Genomic DNA, 22,637 nt, shown 5'->3' with positions numbered 1-22,637 from the left:
GTTAGGGGTTAGGGGTTAAGGGTACGTGTTAGGGGTTAAGGGTAGGGGTTAGGGTTAAGGGTATGTGTTAGGGATTAAGAGTTAAGGGTAGGTGTTAGGGTTAACAGGGTTGGGTACCTGTATGATAGGGTTAGGGTTAGGGTGGGGGTTAAGGGTTGGGTACCTGTATGATAGATTGCAGCTCCTGCAGTTTGATCTTCAGAACCTCGTTCTCTCTCTCCAGTTCGAAGATCTGTTCTTTTCTCGGTCGGTTCTCGATGTCGTTCTTCAGTTTCAGACTCTGTTTTCTCTCCATCTTACATTCCTCCTCTAGCTTGTTTAGTCTGTGTTTCAGCTGGTCGATCTAATATAATAATGATAATAATAATTATATAATAGTAATAATAATGTAATAATATAATAATGATTATAATAATAATAATGTAATCATATAATAATGATAGTAATATAATAATAATAATTATATAATAATAATAATACTATAATAATAATAATACTATAATAATAATAATAATAATAATATAACAACAGACCAGCTGGCCGGTGTGTTTACGGACATATTCAATCAATCCCTATACCAGTCTGCTGTTCCCACATGCTTCAAGAGGGCCACCATTGTTCCTGTTCCCAAGAAAGCTAAGGTAACTGAGCTAAATGACTACCGCCCCGTAGCACTCACATCCGTCATCATGAAGTGCTTTGAGAGACTAGTCAAGGACCATATCACCTCCACCCTACCTGACACCCTAGACCCACTCCAATTTGCTTACCGCCCAAATAGGTCCACAGACGATGCAATCTCAACCACACTGCACACTGCCCTAACCCATCTGGACAAGAGGAATACCTATGTGAGAATGCTGTTCATCGACTACAGCTCGGCATTCAACACCATAGTACCCTCCAAGCTCGTCATCAAGCTCGAGACCCTGGGTCTCGACCCCGCCCTGTGCAACTGGGTACTGGACTTCCTGACGGGCCGCCCCCAGGTGGTGAGGGTAGGCAACAACATCTCCTCCCCGCTGATCCTCAACACTGGGGCCCCACAAGGTTGCGTTCTGAGCCCTCTCCTGTACTCCCTGTTCACCCACGACTGCGTGGCCACGCACGCCTCCAACTCAATCATCAAGTTTGCGGACGACACAACAGTGGTAGGCTTGATTACCAACAACGATGAGACGGCCTACAGGGAGGAGGTGAGGGCCCTCGGAGTGTGGTGTCAGGAAAACAACCTCACACTCAACGTCAACAAAACTAAGGAGATGATTGTGGACTTCAGGAAACAGCAGAGGGAACACCCCCCTATCCACATCGATGGAACAGTAGTGGAGAGGGTAGCAAGTTTTAAGTTCCTCGGCATACACATCACAGACAAACTGAATTGGTCCACTCACACAGACAGCATCGTGAAGAAGGCGCAGCAGCGCCTCTTCAACCTCAGGAGGCTGAAGAAATTCGGCTTGTCACCAAAAGCACTCACAAACTTCTACAGATGCACAATCGAGAGCATCCTGGCGGGCTGTATCACCGCCTGGTATGGCAACTGCACCGCCCTCAACCGTAAGGCTCTCCAGAGGGTAGTGAGGTCTGCACAACGCATCACCGGGGGCAAACTACCTGCCCTCCAGGACACCTACACCACCCGATGTCACAGGAAGGCCATAAAGATCATCAAGGACATCAACCACCCGAGCCACTGCCTGTTCACCCCGCTATCATCCAGAAGGCGAGGTCAGTACAGGTGCATCAAAGCTGGGACCGAGAGACTGAAAAACAGCTTCTATTTCAAGGCCATCAGACTGTTAAACAGCCACCACTAACACTGAGTGGCTGCTGCCAACACACTGACACTGACTCAACTCCAGCCACTTTAATAATGGGAATTGATGGGAAATGATGTAAATAAATCACTAGCCACTTTAAACAATGCTACCTTATATAAATGTTACTTACCCTACATTATTCATCTCATACGCATACGTATATACTGTACTCTATATCATCGACGGTATCCTTATGTAATACATGTATCACTAGCCACTTTATACTATACTATGCCACTTTGTTTACATACTCATCTCATTTGTACATACTGTACCCGATACCATCTACTGTATCTTGCCTATGCTGCTCTGTACCATCACTCATTCATATATCCTTATGTACATATTCTTTATCCCCTTACACTGTGTACAAGACAGTAGTTTTGGAATTGTTAGTTAGATTACTTGTTATTACTGCATTGTCGGAACTAGAAGCACAAGCATTTCGCTACACTCGCATTAACATCTGCTAACCATGTGTATGTGACAAATAAAATTTGATTTGATTTAATAATAATAATATGATCATAATATAATAATGATAATAATATAATAATGATAGTAATATAATAATAATAATATAATGATTATAATAATAATAATGTAATAATATAATAATAATAATAATATAATTATAATAATAATATAATAATTATAATAATAATATAATAATAATATAATAATGATAATAATAATATAATAATTATAATAATAATATAATAATGATAATAATATAATAATAATAATAATATAATAATTATAATAATAATATAATAATTATAATAATAATATAATAATTATAATAATAATATAATAATGATAATAATATAATAATAATAATAATATAATAATTATAATAATAATATAATAATTATAATAATAATATAATAATAATATAATAATTATAATAATAATATAATAATAATATATTAATGATAATAATATAATAATTATAATAATTATAATAATAATATAATAATAATATAATAATGATAATAATAATATAATAATAATATAATAATTATAATAATAATAATATAATAATTATAATAATAATAATATAATAATGCTTATAATAATATAATAATAATATAATAATTATAATAATAATAATATAATAATTATAATAATAATAATATAATAATGATAATAATATAATAATAATAATAATAATATAATTATAATATAATAATAATTATAATAATAATATAATAATAATAAATAATAATGATAATAATATAATAATAATATATTAATAATAATAATAATATAATTATAATATAATAATAATTATAATAATAATTACACTCTTCTAGCTTGTTTTAGCCTGTGTTTCAGCTGGTCGATCTAATATAATAATAATAATGTAATAATAATAATATACAGAGGGACTGAAGCTGTTCAATCTTCACAAGGAGAGATGAGGTGTGTGTGTGTGTGTGTGTGTGTGTGTGTGTGTACCTCCAGCTGCAGGTCCCTGCTCCTCATCACAGCCATGTTCTTCTCCTCGCTGAGCGTTGCATACCGCATGGCCAGTTTATAGTTCTCATCCTTCACCCTCAGTAGCTCATCATTGTAGTTGTTCCTATCTTCCTTCATTTTGTTGTATCCTGGAATATACAGTACCAGTCAAAAGTTTGGACACATCTACTCATTCAAGTAGTTTTTTTTTTACTATTTTCAACAATGTAGAATATTAGTGAAGACATTACACTATGAAATAGCATATATGGATTTATTTTATTTTTTTATTAAAAAAAGTGTTAAATCGAAATATATGTTATATTTAGATTCTTCACAGTAGCCACCCTTTGCCTTGATGACAGCTTTGCACACTCTTGGCATTCGCTCAACCAGCTTCACCTGGAATGCTTTTCAAACAGCCTTGAAGGAGTTCCCACATATTTTTAGCACTTGTTGGCTGCTTTTCCTTCACTCTGTGATCCAACTCATCCCAAAAAATCTCAATTGGGTTGAGGTCGGGTGATTGTCGAGGCCAGGGCATCTGATGCAGCACTCCATCACTCTCCATCTTGGTCAAATAGCCCTTGCACAGCCTGGAGGTGTGTTGGGTCATTGTCCTGTCCCACTAAGCGCAAACCAGATGGGATGACATAGGGTGGCATACTGCTGGAGAATGCTGTGGTAGCGATGCTGGTTGAGTGTGCCTTGAATTCTAAATAAATCATGACATTGTCACCAGCAAAGCACCCCCACACCATCACACCTCCTCCTCCATGCTTCACGACGGGAACCACACGTGCGGAGATCATCCGTTCACCTACTCTGCGTCTCACAAAGACACAGAGGTTGGAAACAAAAATCTCAAATTTGTCATAAGACCAAAGGACAGATTTCCACTGCTCGTGTTTCTTGGCCCAAGCAAGTCTCTTCTTATTATTGATGCCCTTTAGTAGTGGTTTCTTTGCAGCAATTCGATCATGAAGGCCTGATTCACGCAGTCTCCTCTGAACAGTTGATGGTGGGATGTGTCTGTTACTTGAACACTGTGAAGCATTTATTTGGGCTGCAATCTGAGGTGCAGTTAACTCTAATGAACTTATCCTTTGCAGCAGAGGTAACCCTGTGTCTTCCTTTTCTGTGGCGGTCCTCATGAGAGTCAATTTCATCATAGTGTTTGATGGTTTTTGCAACTGCGCTTGAATAAACTTTCAAAGTTCTTAAAATTTTCCAGATTGACTGACGTTGTGTTTTCTGTAAAGACCTTAGTGATCACTGTTTTACAGCCTGTGTTCATAATGGCTGCTCAGTGAAACGACCTGTCCTGACTTGTCATAGACGCTTGCCAAAAAATCAGCTTGATCTGAAGAAAACGCTTGGACCATCTTTTTTGATATTTTCCGTTAACAAATACGCACCCATAAAGGAAAATGAGAATTAAAAACAGGTTCAGCCCCTGGTTCGACCGTGATCTGGCAGAGTTACACCTCCTCAAGAATTATATTTGGCAAATTGCTCAGCACACGAATTGTCACGTTCTGACCAGAGTTCTGTTATTTTATTCTTTGTTTTAGTATGGTCAGGGCGTGAGTTGGGGTGGGCAGTCTATGTTTGTTTTTCTATGTTGGTTTTTGTGTTCGGCCTAGTATGGTTCTCAATCAGAGGCAGGTGTCGTTAGTTGTCTCTGATTGAGAATCATACTTAGGTAGCCTGGGTTTCACTTTTGGTTTGTGGGTGTTTGTTTTCCGTGTGAGTGTTTGGTGGTTACTTTAAGGAGCAGTTCTCTTGAGCGGCATAGGCAAGGTGCAATAGATGGCATAAAATACAGTATATACATATGATATGAGTAATGTAAGATATGTAAACATTATTAAAGTGGCATTATTTAATAACTTCATAAGGTTAGGGGGCAGTATCCTGAATTTCGGAGAGTCTGGCGTGCCCAGAGTAAACTGCCTGTTACTCAGGCCCAGATGCTAGGATATGCATATAATTGGTTGATTTTGATAGAAAACACTCAAATTTCTAAAACTGTTCAAATCATTTCTATGAGTATAACAGAACTGATATGGCAGGTGAAAACCAGAGGAAAATCCATTCAGGAAATGGGATTTTTTGACCTCCTTGTCCATTTACATGCTTTGCTATGGAACAATGAAAGGAATAACTCCCAGATTGCAGTTCCTATGGCTTCCACTAGATGTCAACAGTCTTTAGACATGGTTTCAGGCTTGTTTTATGAAAAAAAACAAGAATTAGACTTTTTGGCAAGTGTCCACTTTCACTGTCACGATGACTGTGTGCACGCTGTAAGGTTTTTTTCCTTTCTATTGAATACGCTATTGTCCGGTTGAAATATTATCGATTATATAGATATTTGAGAACCTAAGGATTAATTAGAAACATTGTTTGACTTGTTTTGACGAACTTTACTGGTACTATTAGGATGTATTCGTCTGCATGTCTTGAACGCCATTGAGCCAGTGGATTACTGAACAGAACAAGCCAACAAAACTGGGATATAGAGAGGGACTTTATTGAACAAAACAACCATTTATTGTGTTCCTGGGACCCTTTGGATTGCCAACAGATGACGATCTTCAAAGGTAAGTAATTTATTTTATTGTTATTTCGGATTTTGAGACACCCGTGCTGCTTTGGAAAATATGACTATGCTGAATGTATGCGGGGCGCTGTCCTCAGACAATCAAATGCTATGCTTTCGCCGTAAAGCCTATTGTAAATCTGACAAAGCGGTTCGATTACCAAGATTCTAAGCTAAAGAATCATGTATGACACTTGTATTTTCATGAATGTTTAATATTATGAATTTTGTTTTTTGAATTTCGCGCTCTGCAATTTCACCGGATGTTGTCGAGGTTAGGGTTAGGGTTAGGGTTCTTGTCCAGATGGGATAGGGCAGGCAGTGTGATAAAGATAGCATCGTTTGTGGACCTTTTGGGACAGTATGCAAACTGAAGTGGGTCTAGGGGGGCCGGTAAGGTGGAGGTGATATGATCCTTGATTAGTCTCTCAAAGCACTTCATGATGACAGAAGTCAGTGCTACGGAGCGGTAGTCATTTAGTTCAGTTATTTTTTCCTTCTTGGGTACAGGAACAATGGTGGCCATCTTTGAAACATGTGGGGACAGCAGACTGGGATGGGGATTGATTGAATATGTCCTTAAACACACCAGCCAGCTAGTCTGTGCATGCTCTGAGGACGCAGCTAGGGATGCCATCTGGTCCAGCAGCCTTGCGAAGGTTAACACTGCTATTACAAATAATAATAATAATAATAATAATAATTACAATACTACTAGTGCTAATAATAATACTACAAATAATAATAACAACAATACTACTAATACTAATAATAATAATAATAGTAGCAACAATACTACTAATACTAGTACTACTACTACTACTACTACTACTACGACTAATAATAATAATAACAACAATACTACAACTACTACTAATAATAATAATAGCAACCATATTACTACTACTAGTCCTAGTACTACAACTACTACTACTATTACTAATAATAATAATAATAATAACAACAACAACAATACTACTACTAATCATAATAGGAATAACAACAATACTACTACTACTAGTACTGGTACTACTACTAATAATAGGAATAACAACAATACTACTACTACTAGTACTAGTACTACTACTGCTACAAATAATAATAATAATCATCATCATAATAACAACAATACTACTACTACTACTACTCCTACTAATAATTATTATAATAATAATAGCAACAATACTACTACTACTAGTACTACTACTGCTACTACTACTACTACTAATAATAATAATAATAACAATACTACTACTAATAATAATAATAATACTATAAACTAATAATAATAATAATATTAATAATAGCAGCAATACTACTACTACTGCTACTACTACTACTAATCATAATAATAATAATAATAACAATAATAACAACAATACTACTACTAGTAGTAGTACTACTACTACTACTACTACTACTAGTATTAATTATTATTATTATTATTATTATAACTACTAGTACTACTACTACTAATAATAATAATAACAACAATACTACTTCTACAAGTACTACTACTACTACTAGTAATAATAATAATAACAATAATAATAATAATAACAACAACAACAATACTGCTACTACTAGTACTGCTACTACTACTACTAAAAATAATAATAATAATAACAATACTACTACTACTACTACTACTACTATAATAATAATAATAATAATAATAATTATAATAATAATAATATAACAACAACAATGCTACTACTACTCCCACTCTTACTACTACTAATACTAATACTAATACTACTACTACTACTACTACTACTACTACTAATAATAATAATAATAATAATAATAATAATAATAATAATATAACAACAACAATGCTACTACTACTCCCACTCTTACTACTACTAATACTACTACTACTAATACTAATACTAATACTACTACTACTACTACTACTACTACTACTACTACTACTACTAGTACAACTACTACTACTACTAGTACTACTAATAATAATACTAATAACACTAATAATAATAATGTTATTACTCTGCTGGAAGGCTGATAGTTCCTGGTTGGTCAGGCGTAGTTTTTTCTGTTCATCCTCCAGGGTGCGCTGTTTCCCAATGAGGTCAACTCTCTGGACATCTTTAGCTTTGGCCTGCTGCTGTAGCTTGATGACTTCATTCATCAGGAACTGGGTTAACCCTTCATGACCCTCCTCCACTACAAACAACACACACACATGCAGTGAGACAACCGTCAAAACTCTCCACAACTCCACATGGTCTGTTTTCCTGTTTACACAGATGATGGTTATAGTAACAGAACGGTTATAGTAACAGAATGGTTATAGTAACAGAATGTTATAGTAACAGAATGGTTATAGTAACAGAATGGTTATAGTAACAGATGGTGGTTATAGTAACAGATGACGGTTATAGTAAAATAATGGTTATATTGACAGAATGGTTAGAGTAACAGAATGGTCATAGTAACATAAGGGTTATAGTAACCGAATGGTTATAGTAATAGAATGGTTATAGTAACAGAATGGTTATAGTAACAGATGATGGTTATAGTAACAGATGATTGTTATAGTAACAGATGGTGGTTATAGTAACAGAATGGTTATAGTAACAGATGGTGGTTATAGTAACAGAACGGTTATAGTAACAGATGGTGGTTATAGTAACAGATGTTTGTTATAGTAACAGATGATGGTTATAGTAACATAGTGGTTATAGTAACAGATGATGGTTATAGTAACAGATGATTGTTATAGTAACAGATGGTGGTTATAGTAACAGAACGGTTATAGTAACAGATGGTGGTTATAGTAACAGAATGGTTATAGTAACAGATGATGGTTATTGTAACAGAATGGTTATAATAACAGATGATGGTTATATTAACAGATGATGGTTATATTAACAGATGATGGTTATAGTAACAGATGATGGTTATAGTAACAGAATGGTTATAGTAACAGAACGGTTATAGTAACAGATGATAGCTATAGTAACAGAATGGTTATAGTAACAGAATGGTTATAGTAATAGAATGATTATAGTAACAGAATGGTTATAGTAACAGATGATGGTTATAGTAACAGATGATTGTTATAGTAACAGAACGGTTATAGTAACAGAATGGTTATAGTAACAGAATGGTTATAGTAATAGAATGGTTATAGTAACAGAATGGTTATCGTAACAGATGATGGTTATAGTAACAGATGATTGTTATAGTAACAGATGGTGGTTATAGTAACAGATGATGGTTATAGTAACAGAACGGTTATAGTAACATAGTGGTTATCGTAACAGATGATGGTTATAGTAACAGAATGGTTATAGTAACAGATGATGGTTATAGTAACAGATGATTGTTATAGTAACAGATGGTGGTTATAGTAACAGAATGGTTATCGTAACAGATGATGGTTATAGTAACAGATGATTGTTATAGTAACAGAATGGTTATAGTAACAGATGATGGTTAACAGTAACAGACGATGGTAATAGTAACAGATGATGGTTATAGTAACAGAATGGTTATAGTAACATAATGGTTATAGTAACAGATGGTTGTTATAGTAACAGAGTGGTTGTAGTAACAGAATGGTTATAGTAACAGATGATGATTATAGTAACAGAATGGTTATAGTAACAGAATGGTTATAGTAACAGATGATGGTTATAGTAACAGATTATGATTATAGTAACAGATGATGGTTTAAGTAACAGAATGGTTATAATAACAGATGATGGTTATAGTAACAGAATGGTTATAGTAACATAATGGTTATAGCAATAGGATGGTTATAGTTACAGATGATGGCTATAGTAACAGAATTGTTATAGTAACAGATGATGGTTATAGTAACAGAATGGTTATAGTAACAGAATTGTTATAGTAACAAAATGGTTAACAGAATAGTAACAGTTATAGCAATAGGATGGTTATAGTTACAGATGATGGCTATAGTAACAGAATTGTTATAGTAACAGATGATGGTTATAGTAACAGAATGGTTATAGTAACAGAATTGTTATAGTAACAAAATGGTTATAGTAACAGAATGGTTATAATAACAGATTATGGTTATAGTAATCGATGATAGTTATAGTTACAGAATGGTTAAAGTAACAGATGATGGTTATTGTAACAGAATGGTTATTGTAACAGAATGGTTATAGTAACAGAATGTTGATAGTAACAGATGATGGCTATAGTAACAGATGATGGTTATAGTAACATATTATGGTTATAGTAACATAATGGTTATAGTAACAGACTCGTTATAGTAACAGAATGGTTATAGTAACAGAATGGTTATAGTAACAGATGATGGTTATAGTAACAGAATGGTTATAGTAATAGAATGGTTAGAGTAACAGAATGGTTATAGTAACAGATGATGGTTATAGTTACAGAATGGTTATATTAACATAATGGTTATATTAACAGAATGGTTATAGTAACAGATGGTGGTTATAGTAACAGAATGGTTATAGTAACAGAATGGTTATAGTAACAGATGATGGTTATGGTTACAAAATGGATATATTAACAGAATGGTTATAGTAACAGAATGGTTATAATAACAGATGATGGTTATATTAACAAATGATGGTTATAGTAACAGATGATGGTTATAGTAACATAATGGTTATAGTAACAGATGATGGTTATAGTAACAGATGATGGTTATTGTAACAGAATGGTTATAGTAACAGATGATGTTTATTGTAACATAATAGTTATATTAACAGATGATGGTTATTGTAACAGAATGGTTATATTAGAAGATGATGGTTATAGTAACAGATGATGGTTATAGTAACATATGATGGTTATAGTAACAGAATGGTTATAGTAACAGAATGGTTATAGCAATAGGATGGTTATAGTAACAGAATGCTTATAGTAACAGAATGGTTATAGTAACAGAATGGTTATAGTAACAGAATGGTTATAATAACAGATGATGGTTATAGTAACATAATTGTTATAGTAACAAAATGGTTATAGTAACAGAATGCTTATAGTAACAGAATGGTTATAGTAACAGAATGGTTATAGTAACAGATGATGGTTATAATCGATGTAACAGAATGGTTAAAGTAACAGAATGGTTATAGTAATGGTTATTGTAACAGAATGGTTATAGATAGTAACAGATGATGGCTATAGTTACAGATGATGGTTATACTAACATATTATGGTTATAGTAACATAATGGTTATAGTAACAGACTGGTTATAGTAACAGAATGGTTATAGTAACAGAATGGTTATAGTAACAGATGATGGTTATAGTAACAGAATGGTTATAGTAATAGAATGGTTAGAGTAACAGAATGGTTATAGTAACAGATGATGGTTATAGTTACAGAATGGTTATATTAACATAATGGTTATATTAACAGAATGGCTATAGTAACAGATGGTGGTTATAGTAACAGAATGGTTATAGTAACAGAATGGTTATAGTAACAGATGATGGTTATGGTTACAAAATGGTTATATTAACAGAATGGTTATATTAACAGAATGGTTATAGTAACAGAATGGTTATAATAACAGATGATGGTTATATTAACAGATGATGGTTATAGTAACAGATGATGGTTATAGTAACAGAATGGTTATAGTAACAGATGATGGTTATAGTAAGATAGTGGTTATAGTAACAGATGATGGTTATAGTAACAGATGATGGTTATAGTAACGGAATGGTTATAGTAACAGATGATGGCTATAGTAACAGAATGGTTATAGTAACATAAGGGTTATAGTAACAGGATGGTTATAGTAACAGAACGGTTATAGTAATAGAATGGTTATAGTAACAGAATGGTTATAGTAACAGATGATTGTTATAGTAACAGATGGTGGTTATAGTAACAGAACGGTTATAGTAACAGAATGGTTATAGTAACAGATGATGGTTATAGTAACAGATGATTGTTATAGTAACAGAATGGTTATAGTAACAGAATGGTTATAGTAACAGATGATTGTTGTAGTAACAGATGATGGTTATAGTAACAGAATGGTTATAGTAACAGAATGGTTATAGTAACAGATGATGGTTATAGTAACATATGATGGTTATAGTAACATAATGTTATAGTAACAGAATGGTTATAGTAACAGATGATGGTTATAGTAACAGATGATTGTTATAGTAACAGATGGTGGTTATAGTAACAGAACGGTTATAGTAACAGAATGGTTATAGTAACAGATGATGGTTATAGTAACAGATGATTGTTATAGTAACAGAATGGTTATAGTAACAGAATGGTTATAGTAACAGATGATTGTTGTAGTAACAGATGATGGTTATAGTAACAGAATGGTTATAGTAACAGAATGGTTATAGTAACAGATGATGGTTATAGTAACATATGATGGTTATAGTAACATAATGTTATAGTAACAGAATGGTTATAGTAACAGAATGGTTATAGTAACAGATGATTGTTATAGTAACAGATGATGGTTATAGTAACATAATGGTTATAGTAACAGAATGGTTATCGTAACAGATGATGGTTATAGTAACAGATGATGGTTATAGTAACATAATGGTTATAGTAACAGAATGGTTATAGTAACAGAATGGTTATAGTAACAGATTATGGTTATAGTAACAGAATGGTTATAGTAACAGATGATGGTTATAGTAACAGATGATGGTTATAGTAACAGAATGGTTATAGTAACAGATGATTGTTATAGTAACAGATGGTGGTTATAGTAACAGAATGGTTATAGTAACAGAATGGTTATAGTAACAGATGATTGTTATAGTAACAGAATGGTTATAGTAACAGATGATGGTTATAGTAACAGAATGGTTATAGTAATAGAATGGTTATAGTAACAGAATGGTTATAGTAACAGATTATGGTTATAGTAACAGATTATTGTTATAGTAACAGATGGTGGTTATAGTAACAGAACGGTTATAGTAACATATGGTGGTTATAGTAACATAACGGTTATAGTAACAGATTGTGGTTATAGTAACAGAATGGTTAAAGTAACAGATGATGGTTATTGTAACAGAATGGTTATTGTAACAGAATGGTTATAGTAACAGAATGTTGATAGTAACAGATGATGGCTATAGTTACAGATGATGGTTATAGTAACATATTATGGTTATAGTAACATAATGGTTATAGTAACAGACTGGTTATAGTAACAGAATGGTTATAGTAACAGAATGGTTATAGTAACAGATGATGGTTATAGTAACAGAATGGTTATAGTAATAGAATGGTTAGAGTAACAGAATGGTTATAGTAACAGATGATGGTTATAGTTACAGAATGGTTATATTAACATAATGGTTATATTAACAGAATGGCTATAGTAACAGATGGTGATTATAGTAACAGAATGGTTATAGTAACAGAATGGTTATAGTAACAGATGATGGTTATGGTTACAAAATGGTTATATTAACAGAATGGTTATATTAACAGAATGGTTATAGTAACAGAATGGTTATAATAACAGATGATGGTTATATTAACAGATGATGGTTATAGTAACAGATGATGGTTATAGTAACAGAATGGTTATAGTAACAGATGATGGTTATAGTAAGATAGTGGTTATAGTAACAGATGATGGTTATAGTAACAGATGATGGTTATAGTAACGGAATGGTTATAGTAACAGAATGGTTATAGTAACAGATGATGGCTATAGTAACAGAATGGTTATAGTAACATAAGGGTTATAGTAACAGGATGGTTATAGTAACAGAACGGTTATAGTAATAGAATGGTTATAGTAACAGAATGGTTATAGTAACAGATGATGGTTATAGTAACAGATGATTGTTATAGTAACAGATGGTGGTTATAGTAACAGAACGGTTATAGTAGCAGAATGGTTATAGTAACAGATGATGGTTATAGTAACAGATGATTGTTATAGTAACAGAATGGTTATAGTAACAGAATGGTTATAGTAACAGATGATTGTTGTAGTAACAGATGATGGTTATAGTAACAGAATGGTTATAGTAACAGAATGGTTATAGTAACAGATGATGGTTATAGTAACATATGATGGTTATAGTAACATAATGTTATAGTAACAGAATGGTTATAGTAACAGAATGGTTATAGTAACAGATGATTGTTATAGTAACAGATGATGGTTATAGTAACATAATGGTTATAGTAACAGAATGGTTATCGTAACAGATGATGGTTATAGTAACAGATGATGGTTATAGTAACATAATGGTTATAGTAACAGAATGGTTATAGTAACAGAATGGTTATAGTAACAGATTATGGTTATAGTAACAGAATGGTTATAGTAACAGATGATGGTTATAGTAACAGATGATGGTTATAGTAACAGAATGGTTATAGTAACAGATGATTGTTATAGTAACAGATGGTGGTTATAGTAACAGAATGGTTATAGTAACAGAATGGTTATAGTAACAGATGATTGTTATAGTAACAGAATGGTTATAGTAACAGATGATGGTTATAGTAACAGAATGGTTATGGTAATAGAATGGTTATAGTAACAGAATGGTTATAGTAACAGATTATGGTTATAGTAACAGATTATTGTTATAGTAACAGATGGTGGTTATAGTAACAGAACGGTTATAGTAACATATGGTGGTTATAGTAACATAACGGTTATAGTAACAGATTGTGGTTATAGTAACAGAATGGTTAAAGTAACAGATGATGGTTATTGTAACAGAATGGTTATTGTAACAGAATGGTTATAGTAACAGAATGTTGATAGTAACAGATGATGGCTATAGTTACAGATGATGGTTATAGTAACATATTATGGTTATAGTAACATAATGGTTATAGTAACAGACTGGTTATAGTAACAGAATGGTTATAGTAACAGAATGGTTATAGTAACAGATGATGGTTATAGTAACAGAATGGTTATAGTAATAGAATGGTTAGAGTAACAGAATGGTTATAGTAACAGATGATGGTTATAGTTACAGAATGGTTATATTAACATAATGGTTATATTAACAGAATGGCTATAGTAACAGATGGTGATTATAGTAACAGAATGGTTATAGTAACAGAATGGTTATAGTAACAGATGATGGTTATGGTTACAAAATGGTTATATTAACAGAATGGTTATATTAACAGAATGGTTATAGTAACAGAATGGTTATAATAACAGATGATGGTTATATTAACAGATGATGGTTATAGTAACAGATGATGGTTATAGTAACAGAATGGTTATAGTAACAGATGATGGTTATAGTAAGATAGTGGTTATAGTAACAGATGATGGTTATAGTAACAGATGATGGTTATAGTAACGGAATGGTTATAGTAACAGAATGGTTATAGTAACAGATGATGGCTATAGTAACAGAATGGTTATAGTAACATAAGGGTTATAGTAACAGGATGGTTATAGTAACAGAACGGTTATAGTAATAGAATGGTTATAGTAACAGAATGGTTATAGTAACAAATGATGGTTATAGTAACAGATGATTGTTATAGTAACAGATGGTGGTTATAGTAACAGAACGGTTATAGTAACAGAATGGTTATAGTAACAGATGATGGTTATAGTAACAGATGATTGTTATAGTAACAGAATGGTTATAGTAACAGAATGGTTATAGTAACAGATGATTGTTGTAGTAACAGATGATGGTTATAGTAACAGAATGGTTATAGTAACAGAATGGTTATAGTAACAGATGATGGTTATAGTAACATATGATGGTTATAGTAACATAATGTTATAGTAACAGAATGGTTATAGTAACAGAATGGTTATAGTAACAGATGATTGTTATAGTAACAGATGATGGTTATAGTAACATAATGGTTATAGTAACAGAATGGTTATCGTAACAGATGATGGTTATAGTAACAGATGATGGTTATAGTAACATAATGGTTATAGTAACAGAATGGTTATAGTAACAGAATGGTTATAGTAACAGATGGTTATAGTAACAGAATGGTTATAGTAACAGATGATGGTTATAGTAACAGATGATGGTTATAGTAACATAATGGTTATAGTAACAGAATGGTTATAGTAACAGAATGGTTATAGTAACAGATTATGGTTATAGTAACAGAATGGTTATAGTAACAGATGATGGTTATAGTAACAGATGATGGTTATAGTAACAGAATGGTTATAGTAACAGATGATTGTTATAGTAACAGATGGTGGTTATAGTAACAGAATGGTTATAGTAACAGAATGGTTATAGTAACAGATGATTGTTATAGTAACAGAATGGTTATAGTAACAGATGATGGTTATAGTTACAGAATGGTTATATTAACATAATGGTTATATTAACAGAATGGCTATAGTAACAGATGGTGATTATAGTAACAGAATGGTTATAGTAACAGAATGGTTATAGTAACAGATGATGGTTATGGTTACAAAATGGTTATATTAACAGAATGGTTATATTAACAGAATGGTTATAGTAACAGAATGGTTATAATAACAGATGATGGTTATATTAACAGATGATGGTTATAGTAACAGATGATGGTTATAGTAACAGAATGGTTATAGTAACAGATGATGGTTATAGTAAGATAGTGGTTATAGTAACAGATGATGGTTATAGTAACAGATGATGGTTATAGTAACGGAATGGTTATAGTAACAGAATGGTTATAGTAACAGATGATGGCTATAGTAACAGAATGGTTATAGTAACATAAGGGTTATAGTAACAGGATGGTTATAGTAACAGAACGGTTATAGTAATAGAATGGTTATAGTAACAGAATGGTTATAGTAACAAATGATGGTTATAGTAACAGATGATTGTTATAGTAACAGATGGTGGTTATAGTAACAGAACGGTTATAGTAACAGAATGGTTATAGTAACAGATGATGGTTATAGTAACAGATGATTGTTATAGTAACAGAATGGTTATAGTAACAGAATGGTTATAGTAACAGATGATTGTTGTAGTAACAGATGATGGTTATAGTAACAGAATGGTTATAGTAACAGAATGGTTATAGTAACAGATGATGGTTATAGTAACATATGATGGTTATAGTAACATAATGTTATAGTAACAGAATGGTTATAGTAACAGAATGGTTATAGTAACAGATGATTGTTATAGTAACAGATGATGGTTATAGTAACATAATGGTTATAGTAACAGAATGGTTATCGTAACAGATGATGGTTATAGTAACAGATGATGGTTATAGTAACATAATGGTTATAGTAACAGAATGGTTATAGTAACAGAATGGTTATAGTAACAGATTATGGTTATAGTAACAGAATGGTTATAGTAACAGATGATGGTTATAGTAACAGATGATGGTTATAGTAACAGAATGGTTATAGTAACAGATGATTGTTATAGTAACAGATGGTGGTTATAGTAACAGAATGGTTATAGTAACAGAATGGTTATAGTAACAGATGATTGTTATAGTAACAGAATGGTTATAGTAACAGATGATGGTTATAGTAACAGAATGGTTATAGTAATAGAATGGTTATAGTAACAGAATGGTTATAGTAACAGATTATGGTTATAGTAACAGATTATTGTTATAGTAACAGATGGTGGTTATAGTAACAGAACGGTTATAGTAACATATGGTGGTTATAGTAACATAACGGTTATAGTAACAGATTGTGGTTATAGTAACAGAATGGTTATAGTAACATACAATGGTTATATTAACAGATGATGGTTATAGTAACAGATGATGGTTATAGTAACATATGATGGTTATAGTAACAGAATGGTTATAGTAACAGATGATGGTTATTGTAACAGAATGGTTATAGTAACAGATGATGGTTATTGTAACTGAATGGTTATCGTAACAGATGATGGTTATTGTAACAGAATGGTTATATTAACAGATGATGGCTATAGTAACAGATGATGGTTATAGTAACAGATGATGGTTATAGTAACAGAATGGTTATAGTGACAGATGATATATATAAAAGTGCATGTGTCTTTGTGTGCACGTGTGTGCGTGTGTGTCTGTGTGTGCACGTGCGTGAGTGTGTCTGTGTGTGCACGTGCGTGCGTGTCTGTCTGTGTGTGCACGTGCGTGTGTGTGTCTTACCAACGATAGTGGAGAAGCGTCTGGTGGGCTCCTTGCCAGTCACCAGCTTGTAAAGGTCAGGATAATAGAACTCAAGACTCTCCAGAAAAACCACATAACCTCGCTCTCCTTTACCATGAAGAATGTCTAACAGACGACCTATACACACACACACACACACACACACACACACACACACACACACACACACACACACACACACACGCACGCACACACACGCGCGCACACACACACGCACACACACACACCCACACACACACACACATGCACACACACGCACACACACGCGTACACACACACACGCACACACACACACCCACGCACCGACACACACATCACCGACACACAGACAGGCACGCACACACAGATATACACACAGACACGCACGCACGCACACACACACACACACACACACACACACACACACACACACACACACACACACACACACACACACACACACACACACACACACATCCAGGAGAGAAAGTAGATTTCATTTCTTGTTATGCCTTTTAATGTGTAATCTGATTGATAACACAGTCACACCCTCTTCCTTTATAGACACACCCCCTGCTTTATAGACACACCCCCTGCTCTATAGACACACCCTCCTGCTTTATAGCCCCACCTCCTGCTTCATAGACACACCCTCCTCCTTTATAGACACACCCTCCTGCTCTGTAGACACACCCTCCTGCTTTATAGCCCCACCTCTTGCTTTACAAACACACCACGTGCCTACCTGCTTACCTGGTACTTCCTGTATATAGCCATGTTATTACCTGGTACTTCCTGTCTATAGCCATGTTATTACCTGGTACTTCCTGTATATAGCCATGTTATTACCTGGTACTTCCTGTATATAGCCATGTTATTACCTGGTACTTCCTGTATATAGCCATGTTATTGCCTGTTATCGCTGCACATTGACTCAGTACTGTTGGAAAAGTACCCATAAGTAAGCATGTCACTGTTAGTCTACACCTGTTGTTTACGAAGTGACAAATACAATTTGATTTGACACAAGTATTAATTTCCACAGTCTGCTGCCTCAGAGTCTTTAGATACTTTTGTCAGGTGTTACTATGGAATTTCTTTTTTTATTTTTTTATTTATTTATTTTTTTTATTTTATTTTTTTTAATTTTACCCCTTTTTCTCCCCAATTTCGTAGTATCCAATTGTTGTAGTAGCTACTATCTTGTCTCATCGCTACAACTCCCGTACGGGCTCGGGAGAGACGAAGGTTGAAAGTCATGCGTCCTCCGATACACAACCAACCAAGCCGCTGCTTCTTTAACACAGCGCACATCCAACCCGGAAGCCAGCCGCACCAATGCGCCGGAGGAAACACCGTGCACCTGGCCACCTTGGCTAGCGTACACTGCGCCCAGCCCGCCACAGGAGTCGCTGGTGCGCGATGAGACAAGGACACCCCTACCGACCAAGCCCTCCCTAACCCGGGCGACGCTAGGCCAATTGTGCGTCGCCCCACGGACCTCCCGGTCGCGGCCGGTTACGACAGAGCCTGGGCGCGAACCCAGGGACTCTGATGGCACAGCTGGCGCTGCAGTACAGCGCCCTTAACCACTGCGCCATTTATTTATTTATTTCACCTTTATTTAACCAGGTAGGCTAGTTGAGAACACCTTTATTTAACCAGGTAGGCTAGTTGAGAACACCTTTATTTAACCTGGTAGGCTAGTTGAGAACACCTTTATTTAACCAGGTAGGCTAGTTGAGAACACCTTTATTTAACCAGGTAGGCTAGTTGAGAACACCTTTATTTAACCAGGTAGGCTAGTTGAGAACACCTTTATTTAACCAGGTAGGCTAGTTGAGAACACCTTTATTTAACCAGGTAGGCTAGTTGAGAACACCTTTATTTAACCAGGTAGGCCAGTTGTGAACACCTTTATTTAACCAGGTAGGCTAGTTGAGAACACCTTTATTTAACCAGGTAGGCTAGTTGAGAACACCTTTATTTAACCAGGTAGGCTAGTTGAGAACACCTTTATTTAACCAGGTAGGCCAGTTGAGAACACCTTTATTTAACCAGGTAGGCCAGTTGAGAACACCTTTATTTAACCAGGTAGGCTAGTTGAGAACACCTGTATTTAACCAGGTAGGCTAGTTGAGAACACCTTTATTTAACCAGGTAGGCTAGTTGAGATCACCTTTATTTAACCAGGTAGGCTAGTTGAGAACAAGTTCTCATTTGCAACTGCGACCTGGCCAAGATAAAGCGTAGCAGTGTGAACAGACAACACAGAGTTACACATGGAGTAAACAATTAACAAGTCAATAACACAGTAGAAAAAAAAGAGAGTCTATATACATTGTGTGCAAAAGGCATGAGGAGGTAGGCGAATAATTACAATTTTGCAGATTAACACTGGAGTGATAAATGATCAGATGGTCATGTACAGGTAGAGATATTGGTGTGCAAAAGAGCAGAAAAGTAAATAAATAAAAACAGCATGGGGATGAGGTAGGTAAAAATGGCTATTTACCGATAGACTATGTACAGCTGCAGCGATCGGTTAGCTGCTCAGATAGCAGATGTTTGAAGTTGGTGAGGGAGATAAAAGTCTCCAACTTCAGCGATTTTTGCAATTCGTTCCAGTCACAGGCAGTAGAGTACTGGAACGAAAGGCGGCCAAATGAGGTGTTGGCTTTAGGGATGATCAGTGAGATACACCTGCTGGAGCGCGTGCTACGGGTGGGTGTTGCCATCGTGACCAGTGAACTGAGATAAGGCGGAGCTTTACCTAGCATGGACTTGTAGATGACCTGGAGCCAGTGGGTCTGGCGACGAATATGTAGCGAGGGCCAGCCAACTAGAGCATACAGGTCGCAGTGGTGGGTGGTATAAGGTGCTTTAGTGACAAAACGGATGGCACTGTGATAAACTGCATCCAGTTTGCTGAGTAGAGTGTTGGAAGCTATTTTGTAGATGACATCGCCGAAGTCGAAGATCGGTAGGATAGTCAGTTTTACTAGGGTAAGTTTGGCGGCGTGAGTGAAGGAGGCTTTGTTGCGGAATGGAAAGCCGACTCTAGATTTGATTTTCGATTGGAGATGTTTGATATGAGTCTGGAAGGAGGGTTTACAGTCTAGCCAGACACCTAGGTACTTATAGATGTCCACGTATTCAAGGTCGGAACCATCCAGGGTGGTGATGCTAGTCAGGCGTGCGGGTGCAGGCAGCGAACGGTTGAAAAGCATGCATTTGGTTTTACTAGCGTTTAAGAGCAGTTGGAGGCCACGGAAGGAGTGCTGTATGGCATTGAAGCTCGTTTGGAGGTTAGATAGCACAGTGTTCAAGGACGGGCCAGAAGTATATAGAATGGTGTCGTCTGCGTAGAGGTGGATCAGGGAATCGCCCGCAGCAAGAGCAACATCCTTGATATATACAGAGAAAAGAGTCGGCCCGAGAATTGAACCCTGTGGCACCCCCATAGAGACTGCCAGAGGACCGGACAGCATGCCCTCCGATTTGACACACTGAACTCTGTCTGCAAAGTAGTTGGTGAACCAGTTACGGCAGTCATCAGAAAAACCGAGGCTACTGAGTCTGCCGATAAGAATATGGTGATTGACAGGGTTGAAAGCCTTGGCAAGGTCGATGAAGATGGCTCCACAGTACTGTCTTTTATCGATGGCGGTTATGATATCGTTCAGTACCTTGAGCGTGGCTGAGGTGCACCCGTGACCGGCTCGGAAACCAGATTGCACAGCGGAGAAGGTACAGTGGGATTCGAGATGGTCAGTGACCTGTTTGTTGACTTGGCTTTCGAAGACCTTAGATAGGCAGGGCAGGATGGATATAGGTCTGTAACAGTTTGGGTCCAGGGTGTCTCCCCCTTTGAAGAGGGGGATGACTGCGGCAGCTTTCCAATCCTTGGGGATCTCAGACGATATGAAAGAGAGGTTGAACAGGCTGGTAATAGGGGTTGCGACAATGGCGGCGGATAGTTTAAGAAATAGAGGGTACAGATTGTCAAGCCCAGCTGATTTGTACGGGTCCAGGTTTTATCCAGGTTTTGCAGCTCCCGAACATCTGCTATCTGGATTTGGGTAAAGGGGAACCTGGAGAGGCTTGGGCGAGTAGCTGCGGGGGGGGGGCGGAGCTGTTGGCCGAGGTTGGAGTAGCCAGGCGGAAGGCATGGCCAGCCGTTGAGAAATGCTTGTTGAAATGCTTGTTGAAGTATAATTACAAGCATTTCTCAAGTGTCAAAGGCTTTTATTGACAATTACATGAAGTTGATGCAAAGAGTCAATATTTGCAGTGTTGACCCTTTTTTTTCAAGACCTCTGCAATCCGCCCTGGCACGTTGTCAATTAACTTCTGGGCCACATCCTGACTGATGGCAGCCCATTCTTGCATAATCAATGCTTGGAGTTTGTCAGAATTTGTGGGGTTTTGTTTGTCCACCCGCCTCTTGAGGATTGACCACAAGTTCTCAATGGGATTAAGGTCTGGGGAGTTTCCTGGCCATGGACCCAACATATCGATGTTTTGTACCCCGAGCCACTTAGTTATCACTTTTGCCTTATGGCAAGGTGCTCCATCATGCCGGAAAAGGCATTGTTCGTCACCAAACTGTTCCTGGATGGTTGGGAGAAGTTGCTCT

General features: G+C 35.5%; 1 protein-coding gene across 4 annotated transcripts in view; it reads right to left on the bottom strand.

Moving 5' to 3' along the window:
* LOC139421694 (caspase recruitment domain family, member 11) overlaps positions 1 to 22,637 on the bottom strand; it is a 142,275-nt gene that overhangs the window by 80,208 nt on the left and 39,430 nt on the right. For all 4 annotated transcript variants that reach the window (XM_071172800.1, XM_071172798.1, XM_071172797.1 and 1 more), the window contains exons 4-7: positions 17,999 to 18,136; positions 7,900 to 8,076; positions 3,285 to 3,433; positions 164 to 343 (exon numbers count right to left, since the gene is read on the bottom strand). In XM_071172800.1, the coding sequence (XP_071028901.1) occupies positions 164 to 343; positions 3,285 to 3,433; positions 7,900 to 8,076; positions 17,999 to 18,136 (644 nt within the window). The remainder of the gene's footprint in view (positions 1 to 163; positions 344 to 3,284; positions 3,434 to 7,899; positions 8,077 to 17,998; positions 18,137 to 22,637) is intronic.

Source organism: Oncorhynchus clarkii, chromosome 12, assembly GCF_045791955.1.
Source record: "Oncorhynchus clarkii lewisi isolate Uvic-CL-2024 chromosome 12, UVic_Ocla_1.0, whole genome shotgun sequence".
In the NCBI taxonomy this organism is placed as follows: Eukaryota; Metazoa; Chordata; class Actinopteri; order Salmoniformes; family Salmonidae; genus Oncorhynchus; species Oncorhynchus clarkii.
The sequence above is the reverse complement of the archived record's forward strand: the minus strand, read 5'-3'. Positions and strand labels throughout refer to the sequence as shown.